Here is a 22239-nt window from a genome sequence, read left to right on the forward strand (position 1 = left end):
TCTCTTCTGTAAAATTTATTTTGCTTGTAACTTTGGAATTGATGGATTGATTTGAGTAGTTTTCTGAAATTTGCCGAAAACTATATCTGCTTTAAGTTGCTGAATATTGAACTCAAATCTGTCCGTCCATTTTGACAGTACAGACACCGGTAAAGATACTATTGGCAGTTTCATTATATATTCAAAGCAAGTTAAAATTCCCCTGTAATGGGTTTGTATTTTACTTTCAAGTGCAAACAGTAAAAGCTAATTGGAATTCAATTTATAGCTGGAAGTAACTGGTTAGGGAATATTTGTAAAAATCGAGACCCCCTCCCTCTAGAAGCGTTTACGGTATCACTCATATCTTCGTTATCGTACAGTCTGGCTTGTTTGTTCGTTTTTCATTTTATTTCTAAGACTACTTCTACAAAGAAGGTTCACTAAGATTGTTAACAGGGAGTAACGGTTTGGGAGATATTTGTAAGATGAATCGTGAAAACACCTGCTTGCATCGTGAAACACGGGCCAACAGAGCTGGCATGGCGTAACAACTGACTCGTTATCCCATCCCCCTTCTCTGATATTACACTTGTCTCACTTTTAGATGTGATTTAATTAATGGATAGAATAGAAACGTTCGTAATATAATATCATCTTTTGATATTAAAATATACTTTCAAAAATAATCAAACACAAGCAGGTTTCTAATCCTGAGAGAAATCCATATTCCATGAGGAGTAAAATATATAAATTAGTCCCTAACGGAGCGCTTTGGAGCGCTTGTTTAAAGGCTGTAGGAAAAAATATATATAAAACTTCTTTCAAAAGGAAGATTCTGGGTGCGTTCGCCACTCCTCAGTGCCGCCTCTAGAAGGGTGGAGATAAATACGAATTATGAAGCACTGCAGTCCACACTTTTAGTTAGCGAACCAAATATCGAAAAATGTTACAAGTTTATTTTTCAAACCTGCCCGCCCCCTCAAAAATTCCTGGATCCGCCTCCGGTATCGGCTGTTGCCAATTAATTGCTAATAGTCATAGCGTACCTTTTGAAATGATTTCAAACGTTCTTTGCATAAAGTCCGTTCGCACATGCACCCTTTTACTGTGCGCCCTGGAGCAACTGTTCCACTCGCTCCATTGTAGTTACGCCACTGGCCCAGGTCATACTAATATACTAAAAAATGTGATATTTGGAAGAAAAATCATTTTAATATGATAGCAAGGAATCAGAAAGGATTTTAAATTAAAATACGAACTCAAATGGGGAAGCGGTAATGGGTGTTCAAATGTTTTACCGAGAGTATTTTAGAAATCCCTTAAGTAAGGGACGTGAAACTCGGCATATCAACTCCTTGTTATAAATAACTGAACACATGCTGCAGCGTTGTCAAAAATTTCGATCTTGAAGAGGGAATGAAGGCCAATTTCTTTAATATTTCAAATTTTGCGATTCTTTGTTTAGAAAAAGGTCAAATGTAAGGATTTTTTTAAAATTGGAGGTGTGTAATTCTGTATTTGAACTCTTAATTAAAAATAGTGAATATCTGAAAGCCACATAAATGTGAAGAAAAATACAATATATAGATAGACTTCATTCAGGTGATTCAGGTAAACCCATTTGTCATCCAGGCAGAACCCTGTAATGAGAAGGTTCACTATTTGTCCACTAGAGCGCAGTGCTGCATGGGTGGAAATGTCTTTCTTGCTTTCAAGAAGTTGATATGTGTAGACAGTAAATAGAAAGATTGGGTTTCAAGATTTTTTTTATGACAGCTACATGTTCTTGTACAAGATCTTTTATGGTGTACACGACCCTTTACTGACGCTTTTGAAAATGTGACAAGTATTTGTTAAATGGTGCTGAATTGGGTAGAATAGTACCAACTTTTCCACAAAAGGGGCTGAAAATGCCAGCGTGGTACCAACGGGCCGATGAATGACAAAAAGGGCTGAATTTAGTACAATTGTACCAAGTGTGGCAACAGTGACTGTTGATATTTCTATTTCAAATTCATTGAGCCGGCCGCGCTAAGCTTCAAAGGTGCGAGTATATGATTCATACAATGCGAGGTTGCGGGAATATCTATAGGAGGGACGATAAGATGACTCGAAATTTCTTTATTTAAAAAAAAAAAACCTTCATATTATATCCTTGGATCACTGATATGGGTTTAGGGGTGGGATGTGAAACTCAAAACATAAGAGACGCATTTTAATTCATCATACGCATTTTAATTCATACAGTATATCTTAAGAAATTGAATTACTGTCTCTAGCACTACTTGATTGAAACCACACGTAATCTAAGGTGTTTTTGAATTCGTATTTGCATTAAACTGTCATTCCGTATATCGATCCTACATTCATCGTTCAGGAAAAAATCCATCCCCTCCAAGCAATACTTTTGGATATGCCAGTGTTTTTATATTTATTCATACCTTATTAAAACTTCCTTCTGCCCCTGATTTGGGCTTGAATTTCTTCCCGATATGATTTTGTTCATCGTAACTTCGAGCTGAACTCGTAACCAGTAGAACAAGAAGAAAAGCCTGTTGGATCTTCTAACTTCTTTCCATTGGTTGGATTTCGACTGAAGCTACACTTTAGTGATTGGCAAGTGTGGCACTACAAGTTCTTATTGGTTGGTTGTATATTGGGCTTTAGCGTGCGTTTCAGCAGCGAGGCTATTTAGACCTATAACTTTATGTGATATCCGAACCACATGAGCTTCCACCGGCAATCAAACCCGGCTCATCGGCTCCAAAGATGCGTACGCTCATCATATAGGAATATATGATGAAGTCCAGACCACGAAAATTAAGGAGAAACGAAAATAATACTATGTATAGAAAAATAAATATCAATTTTCACATTAACTTCTGTAAGTGAAAAATCGCCCGTACCCCAAAATCTGGCTACGCCCTTGTTAGAGTCTGCACCCTTAATGATAACTGAAAATGTCTTAGTCATATAACAAATCCAAACATGACAATGCAGCATGGAATATTGTGTGCTCGCGATACCTTAAGCACTTTCTTTCATTTCTTTGTGCGCTAGTGGAGTATACCCAAGGAATATTATGTCCAAATTTCACGTTTGTTTTTACCTGAAGAAGTATGGTCTAGGCGATGATGAGCGAATCACTTCCACTCTTTTATATAATAGTACTATATAGGTTATGGTATTAGTGTTACCCTATATAATGTCGAGAAAATTTTCGAAATGACACCGAACTCTTCCAATAAGTACGTTTTCAAAGACAACACTTTCACGCTTCCTTTTCAAGACGAAACAGCCTTAAATCTCGTCTCTTAGCTAACACTATTCTTAATCTTTATTATACTCTATGCATAAAACATTTTGTTTCAAACAATGAAAAATTTAATATAATTTCCTTCAATGCAGCTCATTTGAATTGTACTGTACATAACATAAGAAATTAATGTGATTTATTGAAGAATTCGTACATACGGTGTATCGCCTACAATTAATTATTCTCTTTTTCTTAAGCCTTTTAAGCAATGAAGGAAATCCAGTTTGTACCTTGAATTGCTCAGATACAGTATTTTGCCTTCGTAATATGGAAAATATGATATCTAGCTTGTGGCAACCCTGCATATATTTTATCATATATGAAAATCTCAACCAACCCCCCGTTCTGGCCATTAGCCAAGATTTTCGCACCTGTCATGGATTTCCAGTTCATGATCAATAGCAACATAAGATACTTGGGCAAATATTCCACATTTTAATGATTGAGCAAAATATACTTGAGCATCTGACCCGATCCCGACTACGGTAGGTCCTGTAGTTTTGGAGCTATGGACCTTTCAAGTTAATTTTTTTTTCATGTTTTCGGCAGCCTATAATTCCGAAAGGAAGCATTCGTGCACCCAGGTTGGTCTATACTTTTTGTCTTATCTTGGTGTCAGGAATCACCTCCCAAACGTTGTCAGTGCTGTTTTGAAACACCCTGTATATTTTAAAGCATGTAATCGCATTTTGACTCAAAAAGATAAAACAAGTATCAAAGTCGTTACCTAGATCATGGGGTAGATGAGGTTGCATATTTAACCACTGTTTCAAGTAAGCAACATCCTTTTTCACTTGAGCAGGATCTTCGTTATGTTGTTTGAGAAGGAATTCCTGTCGTTCTGTCGTTAGCTCTTCAAGATACATTATGAAATGATCTGTAATGCAAAATAAAATAAAATAAAATAAATCTTAAATTAGAAATTAGTACTTTGTCAAATAGCATATTATTAAGTGAGAAGTAACGGTATATTAACTACAATTTTACTGATATGATGCACGCACAAAATTCGAAAACAAAAATGAGTAGTTACATAGTCTTACGATGTATGTAAAAACAAATCCTTAATTGAAAAACTTAGTTTGTAGATATAATTACTTTAAATTTCTTCACGGTTGATAAAATGCATTCGATCTTGACTACATTTGGTATGGTGTTAAAGGTTAAAAAGATTTATGCCCATCCAAATATAATACGAACTATTATGTTATACAGAACTTTAGTTTCCGAGTTATTGGACATCGAAGTTAGGTTTGAACTCAGTGTAATGAATTCTTTTTCTTTTTTTCTTTCTTTCTTTTCTTTTCTTTTCTTTTTTTTTTGCAACACGATTGGTGGAAATCATCCAAACTTGATCAAAATTGAATGGTGATAAAACTTGAAGAATTTAATACCTAGCGTCTGTTCCTTGTATCTATCAGTGCTTGATACAGTGGCCGCACTGGCGCTCTGCCGGCAGCTCTCTCTACCGCGAGCTGTGTGTAACCTTGTTGTGCAAGATTCGGATGAAGTGAAAGCACTGTTGCGGATATATATTTAGTGCTTCTGTTTCGAAATGGACACAATCGAAGCAGCCGAAAAACGACAGAAGCGGAAGGGACGCAAGAGAAAGGAAAATTGTAAACTTTGGCAAATGATTGTTTGAAGGGGGCCCTCACCTTGAGGGCCCTAGAATGGTGGAAAAACTGTGCGAAAAACACATTTGTTTTCAGTTTTATTTCTTTTTGACAATGTTGCCATCACTTTCAAGCCCCCCCCCAAAATATATGTTGTACCTAAGAGTATGACAAATTTTTTAACCAGAAAATCAGAAACGTGTCCCCCCCAAAAAATTTTCTACAATTTTTTGAAATTTTCAACACGCAAAAAGATAAAGAAAATACGAAATTATAGTTTTGAAAAAAAAATGCAGATTTGCATCTAGATAGTATCTACAATCTGTGAAACTTTCAAAATTTTTGGACCAGCCTCACCAAAATCTAAAAAAATTCAATTTGAACATGTATGATACGATAATTCGGTAAGGGTAGGGGATAAAACTTTTTTGAGGTAGTTTTAGGTCAAGAGTAATCTTTTTGGCCAATAGCTGCCCAATTTGGATCAAGGTCCGATTTCACTATCTTACCAGGAAAGACCCTTTGGCATAGTGTTAGACCGTTATAAGATTACTACGAATATTTAATATTAAATTTTGCAGATCTTTGGTCCTGGAGTTACTTGCCACTAAAATTGAGGTTTGGACATACTTGAGTTCAAACTTCTAATTTGATAACCAATAACTCAAGAAACAAATGCCTATATTTCACATGCGTATTAAACTTGTTAAAATCTCACCAATATTTAAAATCTTGATGAAGGGAAGACTTAGTTTCCGAGTTATTGGCTACCAAATTTCGGGCTCAGACTTACAAACCTATTACAAGAAATAAGTATAGTGTATATTTATAAACAAGATTTGCTAAAAGCCAATGAAGGCCAACTTTTTACGCTATAATGAAATTCACTAGTTTGTAGGATAGAAGTTATGAGGGAACAAGAAACAAGATTTGTGTGAAATGTAAATACTTCATTTTACTCTTAAAATTGTACAAAAATACAACTTCTCTACTCCACTCCTTAACTTCAGTTTCGAACGTGAAAAGATGCAATTCATCTAGAGAATGTGTAGACTATTCAAAATAATGTTTCTGCTAAAAATACAAGGAAACTAGGCATGTTTGTTAATAAACGATAAATTACAAAAGAAGACGAATTAAACAGATTTTATCATAATGTAAAAACGTCAAATGTAGACGACAGCGGTACTTGAAAGGAAAATCTCTGTTCATAAAACTGCAAACCGCAAAAAGAAATTTGTGTAACCGTTCCAGCGCTAAGAAACCATGGATTACAGAACAGATTGTGGAAAATGAGGGAATGTAGGGCGTAGAAACAAGTTAATATAGAAGAGGGAGAAACTTAAACAACGAGTTACGAAGGGGAACATAGCAAGGCAAAAGTTTTACAAAACAAGATGTAAGGTCATAACAACATTAGAAGAATTTAGAAATATGGGGTGAAATCTATGGAACTCTAAAGGAAACAAAGGAGTATTATCATGACAGTAGGAAATAAGAACGGGAAGGTGATAAGTGAGAGCCGTGAAATCTTAGCAAATGGAAAGAATGTGTTGAAATCTTGTACCAGAGTAGGCATAGACCAAGCGGCCTAGATGCTGAAGTAGCAACTGAAGTATATGAGGATGATAAAAGGTTTAATAATTTCAAAAAGCTATTTCCGAGATTAGAAATCGAAAGACAACTAGGATAGATAATATGCTAATTAAATTCATAAAAAATATGGGAGACCAAGGCCTGAAAGAATTGTTCCGATTCTTCAATGAAATTTATGAAACAGAAGAGTGACCAAAAGATTTTCTGAAGACAATCATGGTACCATTGGCTAAGAAATCGAACCCAGAGATATATGAGGCTTACAAAAAACTGTTAGTCTCATATTGCATGCAGCAAAAAGTAAGCTTCGAATACTGAACAGAAGGTTGCATGGAAGAACAAATGATGAAGTTGATAAAGAGCTGTTCGGGTTTAGGGCACAAGAAATGTAACTGGCTTACTGAGGTAATCACTGAAAGATTCATAGAAAAGAGGAAAGAATAATGTGCCGTAAGTGTTGTATTTATTTAGATGCTTTTGACCAAGTGAACTAGGAGTTATTAACTAGAGTTCTAAAGAAATTTAGGTTGGAATGAAAGTTCTAAGACTCATAGGAAACATATATGAACTAGTAATAAGTAAGTGTTAGAATAGGGGGAGAAATGACGTATTAGAATGCAATTGGAGTTCAACAGGAATGTTGCTTCTCTCCGACGTTATCTAACATATATCTAGAAGAGACAGTGAAGGAATCTAGAAGAAGGAGAATCCACATAATGAAGACGGTATTTCGATAGGATGTAGAATGATTCGATATATATGGTTTGCAGATGATATGGTGCTTGTTGTGGAATCTGAAAAGAAATTAAATAAGATGTTAGAAAACTTGAGGAATTGCTGTGAAAAATATGGGATGAAATGTTAGAAAGACAAGAGATATGGTGATTGGAACGAAGCGGTTCGGTGCCAGTTATAGAGGTAGAAGAGGTGAAAATATAAAAGGTGACTAATTTTTGATACCTGAGTAGTATTATTAGTGATAACATGGGGTGCGAGCGTGAAATATAAGTAAAGATAAGAAAAGTGAAAGAAGCATTTAGGAGGAAGAAAAGTCTATTTTATGGATTTCTAAACAAAGTGTATAGAAAAAGTCTAATTTAAACGCTTCGTTGTACTCTACTACAAATATATGGAGCAGAAACATGAACATTAAGCAAACGCGACAAAAAAGTACTGGAAGCTTTCGAAATATGGATATGGAGAAAAAGAGAGAGAATTAATTGAGTCGAGCAGGAAACGAATGACATGTTATAAATAGTATAAGGAAAGGTGACAATTTTCGATGTAATTGAAAAGAGAAAGAGAAATTGGTCAGGACATTGCCTGGGAATGAACAGTATACACATATTAAAGGGTATGGTGGTAGGAAAGAGAGGGCGGGCGAAGGAGGTTACAGCTGATAGACGGTACCGCAAAAGAAAAATCATACGTGAAGATAAAAAAAAATAGATGAAGACCGTGGTGCGTGGAAGATTTTCAGTTGCGGCAAGTTACCTTCCGATAATTGTAGAATACCTGTGATGACAGCCACCATTTGATACATTTCTAATCTTGTTGTTTCATATCGAATTGATATTACTAAATATCGTTTGGAAGTTTACTTCGATAAACTTTTGAAAGTAACTTACACTAAAATACAAATGCTGAGTAAAGCAACGTTTATTATAAAATAATAAATGTGGCAGTTTCGGATATCTAACGTATCCTTCTTCAGACACTATCGAAAATAAATGAAAATGCATACATATTATAGTCATTGCATACATATATATAGTCATTGTTATGACAAATTCTAAAATTATTTAACAGACATATATTCATTGTTAAGAAAAAATATTTAATTGACGAGCACTGGGGCAAGTTATTGGAAATCTTAATTTGTAGTTTTCCAATGGACCAGGGAGGATCTTCGTGTTTAGTTTCAATTTGATCAATTTCTATTATGATTGGCTGATTCTTTATTGATCAGCCAATCAGCGTTCAGAATTTTCCGTATTTCTGTTATACATGTCTGTTAAAAGAAATTAATTTTTTTTTAACAATGGTTATATATATATATATATATATATATATATATATATATATATATATATATATATATATATATATAGAGAGAGAGAGAGAGAGAGAGAGAGAGAGAGAGGGAGAGAGAGAGAGAGAGAGAATTAAAATATTTTTATTTAATGTTATAATATAATATAATTACACTTCTACAACTTTTATTTTTTTATTTTTTTTATTTTATTTTTTTATTTTATTTTATTTATTTTATTTATTTTTTTTATATTTTTTTCGACAAAATTTCAATTTTATTATGCAGAAAGCATCCCGCATACATTCTGGACTTACATTGTTTTTTTTTTGTTTTTTTTTTAACAATCAAACTGAGTAAATTTCAAACCAGAATACATGAGAAGCTTATGGACCTATATGACATAAAGAAATACAAATGAAATACAAACTGTATATGAAAACAAAATTATCAGGAAATGTAGCCTACATGTTGCGCAAACGACAAACAATAAAAATGGCACATTTATTAAATAAATTTATGAAACAATTAAGAAAAAATAACTATCAACAGGAAACATATTTCGATAGTCGAACCAAAGGAAGGGGTAGAAAACTACCTATCAACGGCATCACATCCAGTGCCACTGCCTGCCTTTCCACGCCATCCAATGACACCACACCCTACTTGCATAGCACGTCGTCCAGTTGTACAAATGTTCAGTATTGTCCTCTGTGTTAGAGAAGAAATATCTCATCTAGTTCTTTTCCATGTGGTAAGGTGCCAAGAACCGACGACACGTTGCCACGTTAGATAGCAATAGATATGCGTTGTATTAAGAAAAATGTTGAACGAATATCTCCAGTAACGATAGAAATGCGTCTGCCTACTTCTCTAATAAAATCAAGGCTTGCAGATCCCCAAGCACCACTAGTCTCGATGGCAATTGGAGCAAAAATAAATTTATCAAGGAGGCTGTTATATTTCCTTTGCTTTTCTACTTCTCTACGACTAGCAACAGCCCCAGCATTCATAACAGCTAAAGGGAGACTTGAATGGGCAAATGTATCTGAACACGTAAAGTCCCAAACTAGTGATTTGCCTTTCAACCAAGGAACTAATGTCATGCCATCAGGTCGTTTACCATCTGAACGACAACATCCTGAAGGTTCACGTATTGAAGGAATTCCAGCTGTGGTAAGAGCTCGTAAAATGATATCATTCACAGAGGAGTGTCTAGCGTGTCTACCCATGCTCTTCATGCATGACAGGCCTTGCAGGCCACGCTGGTTAACTTGATCCCCGCAAGCTGGACAGCGATGTGGCTCACAAATATCTGCACCTAATCTTAAGGCGACAGAGATTCGAAATGCCTCATTAGTCATATGAAGACCCAATGGTGGGGAGGGTAATGCATTCAACCATGCCCCAGCATGTAGGGATGAGGCAGCACGAATCCTGGCTTTATCCTCTGGAGCAATAACTGACTGTAAGAGAAGTTCATGAAAATGCGCTGCAATTGGTGTGTACCAAGATGCCTGAGAACCTATTTTGTTAATCTCTGGAAGATCTGTATCTGTTAAATTTTTCCATTTGGACTGTGCCATCTGGGTCTAGGTGGTAACCGTGCGGAAGAAGAGCCTCGACTAAACGAAGAGATCCGTGGTAGGACGCTAAAAAGGAAGGAATCGCCATATCCACGGATCGCCGAATACCAAGACCCCCTAATCTCACAGGTAAGGATGCTTGAATCCAAGATTCGTCGCTTAAGGAGCAGTTTAAAATTGACTCCAGACCCATTTTAAGGACATGATCGTATTTCTCCAGTAATGGAGTCTCATTCCTGAGACGAATATTCGGACCCAAGAGGAACGGGAATGGGGAATGGCGGAAACTTCATAACGAGGAACTACATAATTTGTATGGTTTACCCAACATTGTTAGGGTCGTCAAGTCTAGGAGGCTTAGGTGGGCGGGTCAAGTAGCTAGAATGGAAGAAAGTAGAAACGCTTTCAGTCTTGACTGGAAGACTAATCGGAAAACGACCATTAGGAAGACCTAGGCGCAGATGGGAGGACAATATTAAGATGGATCTCGCAGAGATTGGAATACAAAGTAGAAACTGGATGCAGTTAGCTAAGGATAGAAGTCAGTGGAGAGCTTTTGTGAACGCGGCATTGAACCTCCGGGTTCCATAGGCCATAGAGTTAGTTAGTTAGTTAGTTAGTTTAGTTAATTATTCTAATTTCTTTTGTGAATTTTCAGTTAATCTTAGCAAAAATTCTGTATACAAAAGTGTCTATAATAACATTTATAATTTCGGGAAATTTCATTTGAAACATTTTACAATATTCAAAATTATATTCACAACCTTTTCTCGTATTTTATTTAAAAGCTCTTTTCCCACATAAAAATGCAGATACAAAAGGAGAAAGAATCTTCAGCAATGAACAAGCCCTTCTGCATGCGGTAAATTGTTTTTGTATATACATAGAATATTTTTCATATCTAGTAAGCATCATGCTTGACTTCTCATGATCAAAAGAAAATATTTAAGCTCCATCTTCCCTACGTAATATAGCTGATACGAATCCTTGATAACTCTCCATCCCACGAAAACAATTTTTTAAAGAAGCATAGTCTCCAATTACCAGTACGTTTGAACTGGCCTTGCTATATTTGGTGGCTAGGTTAAGAGGCCTAATAACTTTGAAATTAAAATACCGCTAATTTTATAGTAATTATGTGATATTTTCAAATAGATAAAAGATAATAGAAATATGGAACAAGAGAACCTAGACAATATTATTTTGCATGAGGTACTGTCATCACGAGTCACCTAGTAGCTTTCCGTTTGCAGCCATTGAGAAACGCGAAAATAAATGCCGATTTTCTAAATGCCTGGAAATCGAAAGCAGATAAGTGAGTCGTGATAATGGTATCTCACGTAAAATAATATTGTCTAAAGAGGTCTTCTTCCACTTTTCGATTATCTTTTATCTGTTTGAATATATCACATAATTACTGTGAAATTAGCGGTATTTTAATTTCGCTGTGATGGGGCCTCTTAAGTTTTTTTTTTAAAGAATAACGTCTCTTTCCAACACCGAGGCCACATAAGAAGGGCACGATATTGAATATCTACATGATATTCATTAATTAATATTTTTAAGCCATTAATTAATAAAGTAGAATTAGCCCATTTGATATGATGAGGTACGGACATTGCGTTGTTTTCAGTGTATTCAAGTGGGTTCTCAAGATGACCTGTGACCTTGATCTGACCGTCACTTCTGATCTTGACACTTGATTGACGCATATTTAGTCGGCTTGCGACATAGAATCATACCATACAGCTTTTTTTTTGTTATCCTTCGATTTACGTTTTTTCAGGCTGTTTCAGAATTTAACATTGGAATTCCATAAGGAAAAAATCGAAATTTGATATTTGACCCTATATCTCTTTAACCTTCAGTACAAGTGACATGCTTCTATGGCGAAACAAAACTTATGTCCTTCGTCTAAAGTTACACCAAATTCCACGGCTTTACCTCATACCACTTTTGCACAGTGAACAAATGAAATTGACACACGAATTAATCAACACTCTGTATATATAGTTTTAGTAATAAACTTTAAAGCACTGATAACATGTATCTACAAATTTTTAACTTTCAAAAATATGCAGAGATAAAACAATACAATCCTTACTGAACGAAAATGCAGTCAGTGTTTTTGTATTATCTTCAGAGATTCTGCTATGATAATGATGACGATTAATTGCTGACGGGAGTAAATATAATTTGAGAAATAAAATGAAAAGTGTTTATGAAGATAAATTCTAAGTTTCAATGAAAGAAATGCATGCATGTGATACTAAACATTGCGAACATATCATTTACAAACTTATGTGTATATCATTATTACGTATTCATATACAGGGTGATTCGGGAAAGGCCGACAAGAAAAGTATAATACAAGAAAAGTATAAAAAAAATACAAGAAAAAAATCTGCAACTTTGGTCGAAAACGCTTAATTACAGAGACAGAGATAATAATAAAAAGGTAAGAGGAATAACCAATTCCATTAATTACTTTTAATTAGCTCTCACTTTCCCTAACTACTTTTAATTGAGCTTAGTTAACCTTACTCATTGCTTATAGCAGCTAATTTTTCAGAGAAATAACTCAAATGGAAATGGGTAGTGAATGAATGAATTTTAAAATACATATTTCATCCTTGTGCCTTGCAATTTTTCAAGAAGATTCTGTACCAGTATTTCATTGTTTTCTTCTCTTGCAAGTAAACCTATTCATGTCAAACTCTAGTTTATTGACCGAACTCCGCAGCGAAGTCTAGAATATCAAGAAACGAGCGTAAGCAAAATTTAAAGTGCTTCCGTCCATAAAGACGGCCGTAGTAGCCAAAAATCTGATTGATCAGAATCAATGTGTTTCAAGTTTGAACATTTCATTTTATTTCTAAAACGGTAAAGAGATGAAAAACAAAAACACATTAACCGACACCCGGAGGAAGTAGACATTTATTTGAGGATATGCTTATCATGGTCGTCATCTTCAAATCCGCCATTTTGAAGTCCGACATCTTGTATCTCACTCGACATTTTTAAAATAGGAAGGGGGTCATGTAATATACCAAATTGGGGTAGAATTTTTACGAGAAATACGATAGTGAAGTCTATGTTTCCATAAGTTTGTATTTGTAAGACATAATGAAATGCACATTGATATGCATTAGTTGGTTCAAAGATTTCTTAACAGTTGTATCTTTTTGAAAAGAATTCAAGTCAGGAAAACCTAATGTATGCTAGTAAGGACATCGCAGGTACCTACTTATGAAAGGTATAATCAACTTGAAATCGTTATAGGCAGCAGATAAAATGAAATGGTGATGAGACAATCACAAACCTTAAGGAACTGATGGAAGATGAATGACATTTTTTCCATTGGATTATTCGAGTTAGAAGACAAATCTTCATAAGCAGCCACCTTTTCAATGCGCACTAGTATACATTCGGTTTTCCTGATTTGATTTTTAAAAATACATCCACGAAAATTTTCACAAGAGATTGCAAAGTTTGTCCTCTGTTTTTTTTTTTTTTTTTTAATTTTAAATATAGCTATAATAAGAGAAATGATATGCAAAGAAGTCGCACTGAGTCTGATTTATTTGATACTATCTCGGTATTCACGATAATATCACATGATATAATCAGTAAGTACGTCAAGAACTTTTACTTAGTGAGGTGTTCAAAATAAAAGAGGGTGTGCACCCGGAATAACGATATATTTTTTTTTACACAAACTCAAAGAAAACAATATTTTTACGCCCAGAGGTGTGTGTGTAATGCAGTTTGGGGGAGTGTTAGGGGAGTTGGTTGTATGCAGAGTCACTCCCTTTACAAACTATATTTTTACAACAGAAGTTGTAAACATAAAAGAATAAAGAAACTATTGCAGCATTAAATTCAAAAAAAAAAAAAAAATGCTTATGTCCGGAAGCTTTTACTTGTTACAAACTTTTTACTTGTTAGGGAGAGACCATACTCGCCTTTGTGGAGTCCATGGATGTACCTGTATTGCAATATGTTGTTGTGTATACTTGACAATTGAGAGTAAGAGAGCCATCTTAACGATGACATAGCCACTTTTCCGGGGGCCCGCAAGCATTGAGAGTCCTGCGAGCAGAATGTCATGTATTAATTACATGTATTATGAGCAAAATTGAGACCACAACAAAGTTTTTTGCTATGGGGCCTAATATGCTGTTAAAACGGCACTGGAGGGTAGGATTGACTAGAGAATAGAGTAGACGGCACTAGCGCGGGGCCCCCTTAGGCACGGGGCCCGATTGGAAGCAATCGGTCCTATCGTCTTAAGGCCGGCCCTGTATACAAGTTTAGTTAAAATGTTCTCGGTGGCAGCACATAGTAGATAAAATAGTCTGATATTTCCTATTGTGAACGTATTCCATATATGGCGCACTCACCCTAATATTTAATAAACTAAATTTAATTTAAGTCACAAAATGCAAATTATTTTTGAAAAAAGGCAATGTACACTTAATTCAGGGCCGGCTCTACCATATGTGGAACACGTGCAGTAGCACGGGGCGGCAAAATATATCATGATTTACAGTATTTAAAACAAATATTTCTTGTTGGAAACAGATTTCATGATGATGGTAGTTAAATTTACTAAGCTGACCTTCTATTTGAATACTACATTTATGAATCATGTTTAAGTCGCACTAGTTTAAAGTTCATATGGACCATGTAAGAGCTAAAGCAAATGTTCAAATAAATCCCAGCATGAATTACTTGATTGTTGTCAAATACAAAAATTCAATTCTCGAACAGTAGCGAATATCTGTTCCATTTAGTTAGTTATCACAATTTTGATACGAAAACCAGTCTTGTCTTTGTCAGAAACAAGTTCCTTGTCATTGAAGGAGGAAATAAGTTTCACTTAAATTTTATAACAGATGTAGAAGGAAAATCAAGAAATAAAGATAAAAGGAGCTAGCTGCAGTGGAATTGCAAACTAATATATTGAAATTGAAACTTGTTATATTAAATTCTATAAAAAGCATTAACACAAATCCTCTGCAGGTGTATTTGCTTTGTGTTTTATTAACACAATAAATTATCATTTAAAGAAAAACAGACATAATGAGATTGTATTTGAAGTGTTTAGGTCTTTCTGAGTGCGAGTGATTCTTTCCCTCCTCTTTGTTGTTCATGATGGGATAGCGCCCTTAAAATCGTTGGTTTTAATATTTGTTGCTTCTGGAGAAAGGGGACGGAAATAATGCCATTGCACGGGTCGGCAAATTGCCTACGACCGGTCCTGACTTAGCTAAACTTGAACAAGAAATCATTAGAAACAATACAATTAAGACTGCAGTTTATTTGAAAGAAAATTTAAAAAAAATAATATTTCCCCATATACATCAATGGGTTGAAAAAATAGCATAGATATTCAACATTGACATCCGAAACGCATGAATTCCGAAATACGAAAAAAAAAAAATCTGTTAATGATAGCAAAAACAAAAGATATGTTGTGCCTTTTTCTCAGTGTAAATAAAATAATATTTTAGTTACTTACATATACAAGAATTCGAAGATCTAGACTGTTAATGAACAAACTTGGCGTTGTTTCTGTAACAGCTTGCTCTTCTTCTTCTTCTTCTTTCTCGTGACCTCTAATTCTTTACAATCTTCTGACGCAAATCATTCTTTTATACTTTTATTTTTACTTCGTGTTGCAGAAAAGCGTTACAATTTGCGAACAAAAAAAAAAAAAAAAAAAAAAAAACAACTTAATAAGTGATGACCTTGAAGTGATAGAGACCGGTTTTCTATTTTGCTAATTATGTCTCCCTTGAAACAAATGTCAAACACTACGGACTAGCATATATTTTTTGTTTAATGGGTCAAAGTGAAATAGATCAACAGAAATAACAAAGTGCAATCATACGAATGAAATAGGTTATTGCTTTAGAAGTAAATTAGTGAAAATCGGCGCGTGTAATACACAATGTCTCTTTGTGTTCATTTTTTTTTCAAGATTGTTGGAGATTCTGGTGATATGAGAAAATAACGTGTTCTGGATTTCTACAGTTTCCCTCATAATTTGCACTTAGGTGGGGGAAAAAAGTTCGTTAATTGCAGCCATGGGTATGTGAGGCGTTCACACACGCAAAAGTAGTTTATTGTTAATATTCCCAGTAATATAGCATCCGGAATGCAAGAGGAAAAAGTTGCCTACCGTTCTAAAGCAAGCTTTCCTCCGTGTTTTTGAACAATATTTAACCAAAACTGTTAGATTTATTTATATTTATATATACGAGACCACGTAAAGAGTTTTTTTTTTAATTCTTATAACATCGTAAATTCACATTGTGAGGTATAGGAAGGAAATGCCTTAATATTAAGGTAAAATAGATACAAGACACTTTCCCACTATCCAAACAATTCAGAACCCCTTCGTGGCCGAGTGGCTAACGCGCGTAGTGAGAGTTTGATTCTTGGAATACCTATTATACTTGTCTTAGATAGACACCCAAATAGTGATTCGGATTTCACTTTGAATAAGAAGACCATAACTCCCATCAACCAACTAATAAAATCAAAGAAAAACATGTTCATTCAATGATATTGGACCAATGAACTTACCCTCCAAAAACATAATCATTCTCAAACTCCAAATTCCCCTATAACGTAAACATAATTTGAAAGTTGAGTTGGAAATTCACATAATTGATTATCTTGTAAGCAATATTGTCCTCCGAACATTGCTTAGAAACATTTCTTGAATATTACTAACAAGGAATGCTTCCAAAATTGAATCTTGAATCTAGGGACAACCTATGGCCTATATTTGCTGAAAGGGTTTGTGTAGCAAGTTCCAAAATAAGTTTCAATTCCTTGCCCGGAAGTAATCTTGCCCCTTCAGGGATGGAAATATATAGAACAGTTTGACCTACATTTTCTATATATCAAAGTGCTTCTCATGACTAGTAGATGAAGAATATAATATGCACTACAAATTATATCCTATATCAAGGTAATACAAAGAAAAAAAATATTATTTTAGTATAAATATCCTACATTAATGGACCTATAAAATTGACAAAAACATATTGATAATATCCAGTCAATAGCAAGTCATTTGGTATCACAACTATTGTGACCTATTGTTATGTCTAGATGTGACACATTCTGTGTACATCAATTTCTATATTTTTGTCGATTTCACTTTTATACAGTGACAGATCCGTACACGTTTATTATATATTCATCAACTGCTTATCTAGATGAGTTGTTTGATAGATCCTACGGTACAAAAAGGCTCAAGATATTTTGTTACTAATTAGGTGGAAACTAGTCGTGGTGGCAATTTGAGCTCATTTACTCGATCCGAACAGTTGTTTCTTTGTATCTATCAGTGTTGCCAGGTTCTCGCTGGTAAAAAAACTCTCTAACTAGTGTCAAATATCTCTCATATTGGAAAAATATTCCTACACTTAGTATGTTGATATATTACATACAAACCATCCACGGGGGGGGGGATGGGAAGCGCCGTGTCTGGATCTTCCACACTAATAGTTCGTAACTCATTTTGAATATTTTGTGTTTTGTTTGCAGCAGGGATGCATTCATGGGGGTCGAGAAGATCAGGACCCTTTTCAGTCTCTTGACTTTGGACCCCTCCAAGAAAAATTTGGTGCGCAGCTGATTGTGTTACCATATGCAATAACATACTGGCATGCAAAAACTGGAGGATTAAATGTTATCTTTTTTTTAAATTACACTAGTTAACAAATTTAAACTTTTTGTTTGTTACATGAGAAAAATCACCTGATCTTAAAGGAACTTTTTGCGCTGAATTCGAATATGCACTCGGTTTCTCTCCATCACGCAAGTTTTCCCGTAACAGAGGGATTTCGGGAAATTCCCTCAAAAATTTCCCTTTTTCAGATATTTTATTCCCCTAGCTCCTGTCCCCTTACATATAGTAACATAGAAATTATACCTAAGTATACCTTGATTTATATTTAATAAACCCTAAAAGTTTCGTAAAAATCGCTTTGTTCTTTCTAGAGAAATAAATATATTTGTATGTATACTGTGTGCACTGTTTATTGCACCTGATAGTAATGCTTTCAGATCTCCTGAGTTGGGGTAAAAACGATTTGCTTTATTACTACAAACACAGACATAAAAATGAATATTTACAATAGTTAACAACACACTTGTATTGCTCTCTGTAAATTAGAAACGTGTATACAAATAGAATGTACTTCCAACGTATATTTTTTTAAACGTACAGTATATGTATATCTTAATACATATATATACAATTCTCCAAGTTTTTTCGTTTTGTTCATGAAATGGTTATCAATATTTGTTATCAAATGTAACAGAATGCAAAAGAAAGACAGAATGGAATACAGACTCATTGTTGACAACAATGAACTAATGCAGTCTGAATTTTCCACTACGGTATCGTTTCCCCCCTCCCCCCGCGCATTTATTTCTGTCTTGTGTTCTTGACACCTGGTGAGGGAGTTTTGTACATTTTTATATTGACGTGTGGTTTAACACTACTTCACTTTCAAAGTTGTCTTTGCTGCTAAGAGTGCTTTCATGTTTGATCTTAACGGCATTGTACCCAACTAAGACCAGAAGTTTAGCTTGTGATCAGTACAATGGCGTCAAGAGGGCGGCATTCGTGTGTTAACTCACCAAATAGTTTTTGTTATGTGTGTGGCCAGTTTGTAGTTAAAGGACAGTGTAGATCCATTACGCCATCGGTGAAACTAGCATATTATATATATTTCGGTTGTCGTGTGGGAGATCAGGACAAAACTTGGACACCCAACATAATTTGTGCGTCGTGCTACGTCACTTTACTTGCATGGGCCAAAGGGAAACGGAGGTTCATGAAATTTGCTGTACCAATGGTGTGGAGAGAACCCACCAACCATCTGGATGATTGTTGTTTTTGTCTCACAGTAGTTAAGGGACATTCTAAAGAAAGCAAATACACAATAAGTTATCCCAACGTTAAATCCGCAATTAGACCTATTCCGCACGGGGATGAACTTCCACTTCCCGAGACCCCTACCAACTGGGAAGAGATATGGCCAAAAGACTCTGATGATGATCATGACCTTGATGAACCATCGACATCAACATGTACATCCAAGGATCCAACGTTCATCCCTGACTGTGTTCGCGAGCCACATTTCATCCGGCAATGTGAACTTAATGACCTAGTCCGTGATTTGCACCTGGGAAAACAAGAGGCGGAACTTCTGGGATCAAGGCTCCAGCAATGAAACTTATTGGATGCAGAAACGAACATATCAGTGTACAGGAAAAGGCATGTTCAATTTTCAAGCTATTTCTCAATGCAAGATAATGTGTGCGTATGTACGGATATAAATGGGTTGATGGCAAAGCTAGGAATTCCTTACGTTCCAGAAGAATGGAGGTTATTTATCGACGCGTCAAAGGTCAGCCTTAAAGCTGTCCTTTTACATAATGGAAATAAAAAACCTTCTATACCACTTGCGCACTCAGTGAAGATTAAGGAATTCTATGACACCATGTCAACTTTGCTAAATCTTATAAATTACAAGGACCATTGTTGGCAAATATGTTGTGATCTCAAGGTAGTTGGTATTTTATTAGGACTGCAGTGCGGTTACACGAAGTACCAATGTTTTTTATGTTTATGGGATAGCCGAGCTGATGACAAACATTATGAAGTGAAGGAATGGGAACCTAGAGTGAATTACGTACCTGGAGAATGCAACGTCAAATACGCTCCTTTGGTAGATCCTAATAAGATATTACTACCGCCACTTCATATCAAGTTAGGACTTATGAAAAACTTTGTCAAAGCCATGGACACATCTGGTGAAGGTTTCAAGTATTTGCGAGATAAGTTCCCTAACCTGAGTGATGCTAAGATTTCAGCGGGAGTGTTTATTGGTCCCCAAATTAGGAAATTAATGCTTGATGATAGCTTTGACAGCAAGTTAAACAGTGCTGAGCTAGCTGCCTGGACAGCATTTAAGTGTGTTGTGCGCAACTTTCTGGGCAATAACAAAGCTGAGAGTTACACAGAAATCGTACAGGACATGATACAGAAATACAAAGAGTTGGGTTGTAGGATGTCTTTAAAAATCCACTTTTTGCACTCCCACCTCAGCTTCTTTCCTGCTAACCTAGGTGCTCTCAGCGACGAACAGGGGGAAAGATTCCACCAAGATATAATGGCAATGAAGAAAAGGTACCAGGGACGATGGGATCCTTCAATGATGGGGGACTATTGTTGGGGTCTTGTTAGAGAATGCAACATTTCTTACAAAAGAAGGAAGTAGTGTACGTTTTTGTAACCCAATGGAAGTTTCATATATTGTGATAGTTTTGATTGTCTTTTCATGACCTTTTGGTACATTTGTATTATTGTTTATTGTAAATTGTCACACTTGTAAATTATATTGTATTATATTTTATATATGTGTTTGTGGTAATAAAGCAAAACGTTTTACCTCAACTTAAGAGATCTGAAAGCATTACTATAAGGTGCAATAAACAGTACACACAGTATACATACAAACATATTTATTTCTCTAGAAAGAATAAAGCGATTATTACGAAACTTGGAGGGTTTGTTAAATATGAATCAAAGTATACTTAGGTATAATTTCTATGTTAGTATATGCAAGGGGACAAGATCTTGGGGTGTAAAATAAAGGAAAAGGGAAATTTTTGAGGAAGGAAAATCCCTGTGTTAGGGAAAATCGTACGTGATGGAGAAAAACCGAGTGCATATTCGAATTCAGCGCAAAAAGTTCCTTTAAGAACAGGTATTTCCTTTTATGTAACAAAACCTTTGTTAACTAGTGTTATACTCCACAGTCCTGCCGTGTAAGATAAAAATAATGCAAACAATGAGACAGTAAATCATAAACCATGCTCTGAACAGGATTCAATCCCATAACTAGCTCATATTTTACTTGCCCGTCTTTTCTCTCATATTTCTCAACAATTTGCTTAAAAGAAAAACAATATAGATCATGACTTCAGCGATCAGTTCTGACGACAAAATTCATTAATATTGATAGTGACATTTTCCAGCAAATTCGTAACAGACTTTTTTGTTTTAGCACAAATAAAAAATGTCTTATAATACGCAATGCAGTTTTGTCTTTTGTCGCTTCACCTAAAGAATCAAACTCTAAGCGTTGCAAGTAAAACTATTGGAAGGTATACTAAACTAATAAACAATAGGAATATTGGTTAAGACAACAAGCATATTATTTGATGTGCGGAGATTCAAGAGACCCCAGCCCTCCCACGGACCGCCGGATCAACGGGTTTCTTGTCTGAATTTGTTGATCATTAGCTTGTTACATCATGTAACCCCACGTTTGTAATGTCGTCATGTTTAGGAGACTATCGCCAGCTATGATTCCTTAGCGCCTTCCCAAATAGCACAGACAATCGAACAGGGCCTAGTTCCTTCAGGGGCCGCTTTGGCGCTAGTTAAGTGGACGAATATTTTCTCTGTGTAGCAGGCAAATGAAATAGCTATAACAGGAAAGGAATTCTAAAGTCCCCCCCCATAATATCACAGAAACAAAACTGTTTTTAAAATTGAATACAATTAGTATCGATTAATTAAGAATACAAGATAATACAAACCCACCGGGAAAAAATCCTTCACAAATTACAAACGAAGCACTTCCCCAGATAATGACATTTAGGAATTTTGCATGTTCAAAACATTCTGTTTCAATATCTGCTATTTTCTTCAGCAACACTGGAACTATTACATCACAAGTTTTTACACTTAATTTGAATCAATGATTGTCCGAAAAGGGGCACTGCAAATACTAAGCGTATTGCAGAAATTAAACAATGTAGGCGGAAAGAATTTCCTAAACTCGGGTGTCCACAAATCGACGGGCTTTCTCAACAAACTTTTCAACAACGTGAATCAATCATGCTAGTTCTTTTGTAGGATAGCACATTACGTTTCTACTGTCTTGTTTATATATCAAGCTCATAAGCGTGGAATTGCATTTGTGCTGAATGATAAGTTTGTGGCATAATTCACAATCTATACTTTGAATAATTGTCCGAACCACAAAACCTCCTAAGAAAGCAGTAGAA

General features: G+C 35.3%; 1 protein-coding gene across 1 annotated transcript in view; it reads right to left on the reverse strand.

The window, feature by feature from the left end:
* LOC145691871 (alpha-tocopherol transfer protein-like) overlaps nucleotides 1-15740 on the reverse strand; it is a 119947-nt gene extending 104207 nt beyond the window's left edge. Inside the window, exons 1-2 of the mRNA XM_081767180.1 lie at nucleotides 15653-15740; nucleotides 4026-4175 (exon numbers count right to left, since the gene is read on the reverse strand). Of these exons, the coding sequence (XP_081623306.1) occupies nucleotides 4026-4164 (139 nt within the window). The 5' untranslated portion in view covers nucleotides 4165-4175; nucleotides 15653-15740. The remainder of the gene's footprint in view (nucleotides 1-4025; nucleotides 4176-15652) is intronic.
* Nucleotides 15741-22239: the final 6499 nt, after the last annotated feature.

The sequence above is a fragment of the Thermobia domestica genome, chromosome 8 (assembly GCF_964235325.1).
Source record: "Thermobia domestica chromosome 8, izTheDome1.hap1.1, whole genome shotgun sequence".
Taxonomy (NCBI): Eukaryota; Metazoa; Arthropoda; class Insecta; order Zygentoma; family Lepismatidae; genus Thermobia; species Thermobia domestica.